The sequence below is a fragment of the Sphaeroforma arctica genome (genome assembly GCF_001186125.1).
Source record: "Sphaeroforma arctica JP610 unplaced genomic scaffold supercont1.60, whole genome shotgun sequence".
Taxonomy (NCBI): Eukaryota; class Ichthyosporea; order Ichthyophonida; genus Sphaeroforma; species Sphaeroforma arctica.
Window position 1 is genome coordinate 138,414 of NW_014040498.1, and position 3,506 is coordinate 141,919.

Sequence of the window (3,506 nt, forward strand, 5' to 3'; positions counted from 1 at the left end):
GTATATGTATATATATGGATACAGAAGTGTTGGATAAGGCAAAAGGCGGCGTCTGTATAGTGACAACAAATATGAGACTGTCTTTGTCTGTGATTTTATCCACTCATGTGGCCAGCTATCTATTGCACTGAGAATATATTTAAGCCATATATTATTCATTGCACAAAAAACACACATTTTTGTTCTAATTTCAGCTAACATTTTTGTACTTATTTCAGCTAGAGAATCGGATGCGCCTCGATAAGTGTATGTACAAAGTGTCATATGTACATACTGGGAGGTGCCGTGCAATAGCTTCGCGAACCGGCTCGCGCGATAAAGCTGGATAGTTTGAACATGCTTTGGGTTCTGAATACAAGGTCCACCAGTGTAGCTTTTGAAGTAGTAATTAGAGTGATAATATATGTCGGAAATATCAGCCGCATCAACACTTTATATAGTCGTGTTGGGCCGTATTCTCTATGAACCTAACCTCATTACGTTTCACCTAATAAGGGATACTTTTTACGCTTACGGTAGGCGTATATTTGGTGAACTATATTATGTTTGATGAATGAGGGTAAAGTATTGGGTTGTTAGGTGCAATATAAAACGGGTTATTTCCTTCTATAGTCCGATTAACGATAATTTAATTCAGCCTAGGCCTGTTTTGCCCCACATATGCGATATAACGTTTATTTATTTTTGACGATCAACCCTTTTTACGTTTACGTTGCCCTTATATTTACTTTCGCCGTAAACAAATGTGTCAACTATTCGGCGCTCAAACTCTTAACACCAATAATAGCGGCGTTATGATACTTTTCACGTGACCTACCTATATATGTAAACCTAACACCCTTTTTTGCACGCCATATAGCACAAGAGAATATGCGGATTGCATATTATATATTGTATAACAATATGTATGCTCCATGCTAGGGAAGATTCAGCATATTTTCACAATCTCCACTTATACAACCTGTTTTAATTTTTAATTTATTCACCGTGTTTTGTTGTACTTGTAGGTTACAAATGGTGTAAATATAGCTGAGAGGTTCTAGTCATCCTCTTATCGCACAATAGATACATCATGGCACATCTCAACTTGCTCTTAGCACGTGAACCATCCTACTGGTTGCACTGATGAATAGCGGGTCGTCCTGGACTCCTCAGTCCAAGCGGTGACTCCGCTTAAAATCGAATACGTAAAAATCGACCCATCTCTCTCAGAAAGTGATGACAGGGAAAGGTGGGCGATACAGTCGGGACACTCCTTAATCATCTCAACAAGAAGCTGACAGGACTGTTGATATAGTGATTCGAGGCCCCAGTTTCTCTCGAGTTAGTCCGATCCACAGGCGTGTTATAGTCAATCCAGTTTCATTCAACAGAAATGGTATGTTCAATCCACCAGGGAGTAAACTGACTATCTTGGATAAACCGGTGCCGCTCGCGTTCGCGGCGCGTACTTATCGACGAGGCAAGCACAAAGCCACCATAACCTACTACAACTTAACAAATAGGCTAATAAGGAGATTCATATTTAATACCTGCTATATACTATATATACTGTCCTGAACAGGTTCGTTCTGTCGTTGTGTACTTTCGGTATGTTTTGGATGGTTACTTCGATTTCGAATCCTCCTGTCACTCTGAAGGCTTGGTCTCAGCGGTGGCGATTGCGGGCAATCGACCTGGACTGGCATTAGGCCCGACGGTACCCATGATCATATATTTTTTTTGGTAGAATTTCACCCAGTTATCTAATACCTGTGGAATAATCAGATGCGTGCTCAGTAAATAGAAGTGCCGATTTCGGAAATTATCAAACGAAGTGGGGCTGGATATATATATATATATATACATGTATATATATATATATATATATACATGTATATATATATATATATATATTACAGAGAGAGAGAAAGCGCGCGCTGATAAAAAACATTGCATGTTATCACTATTAACTTGAGATAGCCCGCTCATTGATGTTATCAACTGTTGTGTGAAATGTGTCTTCATAGAACGGTTGTGCAAAAGAGCGAATATAGTGAATGCAGCGCATGCTGTTTCGTACATCATAACCGTTTGCGCCTAACCAAACTAAAAACTATTCATTCCACCTGGGGGTCGCCGTGTTATATAACGCTATCGCCAAAAAGAGCAGATTGACTAGTGGTCGTACACAATAAGAGCCATCCATGTGGCATTTAACAGCCAAATCTTCATTGATATATGTGCCTAATGCTGTGCGGAAGGCAGAAAAGTTCAATCATCATATGGTAGTCAAGTAGTAAACATTGACAGTCTATAACATACATCCCACAAACAAACAGCTTGATAGTCATGGGTAACATAAGTGAGACTGTGTCACTTACATCTATCTGCTTCTCTTCCAATCCATCCAAGTTGGGCACGGCATCTTTTTTCTTCAAAGACATCAAACCTAACGCCTGTTTTTCAATATTAAAATCATGTTAGCACACAAAGGTAACGTGTTGCAAGTATCAGCGTTTATCCTTACATCAAGATTCTTAATCTAGGCTGGTCACACACAACACCGAACATTGAGGTGCCTATCACAGGACGGCATAGAGTGTTTCGTCATGCCTATCACAGGACGGCATAGAGTGTTTCGTTATAAGTAAAGCGAAATAGGTACAACAACATCCCAGAGAATTGGATATTGAATCACCATTTGCTACACTAGAGGATTTATACGATGCACAAGAACCCAGGACAATCTACACAACATGCACAAAGGGTTGTAAACGTACCCTTGATGCATCTCTGCCCGCGAATATGGCATATCCCTGTCCGGGTTCGTAAGCTTTCCTGTTGTCCGTCACATCAAACACAACGCCCTTAATCGCCACGTACACAGCTCCGTTTGCATCTGTGCCATCGTACTGAAGTAATTCCTCCGCTGTGAAGTGTTTTAAAGGTGCTCCGACTGCTTCAGAAGAGTCCTGTGTTCCTCCGGGCTTTGTTGTGCTGAGTGCTTTCTGATCAGCGGTTTGTCCAAACCCGCTAGAAAAAGTAAGCGCGAGAAATAATATGAGGTATATTTCACAGATATTCAGTGTGTGGGCATATTAACACAGTTACTACAGTGAGCTGAATGACAGATGGTCCCAATGAGAGATTTGCATTCTCCAATTGCATAGACGTATACGTAAGCGTATCAAAAAAACATGAGAAAATTACACAAACCAAGATCAGAACATGGATATACAAAGAAACGGTAATTAACATACTACGCTATAAAATACACGGTGTTTATATCGAGCATGCGAGAACATTGTGTGTTCTATGGTATTGCACAGGTGTGTATATAACAAAAATAATAAACACAATATACAAAAACTGTTGAAGTATACACGAAAACGGTTAGAACGAATAGATAGTCATACACATTTAGCCATAAAGATATGAAAACAAAAAAGAGTACAAAAACATACAAACATATGCATCTATACATACAATATGCATAGTAAAAATTTATATATACATACATATAT

The 3,506-nt window shown here is 39.4% G+C and overlaps 2 protein-coding genes across 2 annotated transcripts in view; both read right to left on the bottom strand.

The window, feature by feature from the left end:
• Nucleotides 1-395, bottom strand: part of SARC_01507 (hypothetical protein) — a 4,112-nt gene extending 3,717 nt beyond the window's left edge. The window contains exon 1 of the mRNA XM_014304775.1: nucleotides 275-395. Within this exon, the coding sequence (XP_014160250.1) occupies nucleotides 275-338 (64 nt within the window). The 5' untranslated portion in view covers nucleotides 339-395. The remainder of the gene's footprint in view (nucleotides 1-274) is intronic.
• A 1,234-nt stretch (nucleotides 396-1,629) lies between these two features.
• Nucleotides 1,630-3,287, bottom strand: SARC_01508 (hypothetical protein; the record flags this gene model as incomplete). Its single annotated transcript, XM_014304776.1, has 4 exons — nucleotides 1,630-1,752; nucleotides 2,364-2,438; nucleotides 2,763-2,990; nucleotides 3,243-3,287. 4 exons carry the CDS (start codon nucleotides 3,285-3,287, stop codon nucleotides 1,630-1,632), a joined length of 471 nt encoding a protein of 156 aa, XP_014160251.1.
• Between the last annotated feature and the right edge of the window lie 219 nt (nucleotides 3,288-3,506).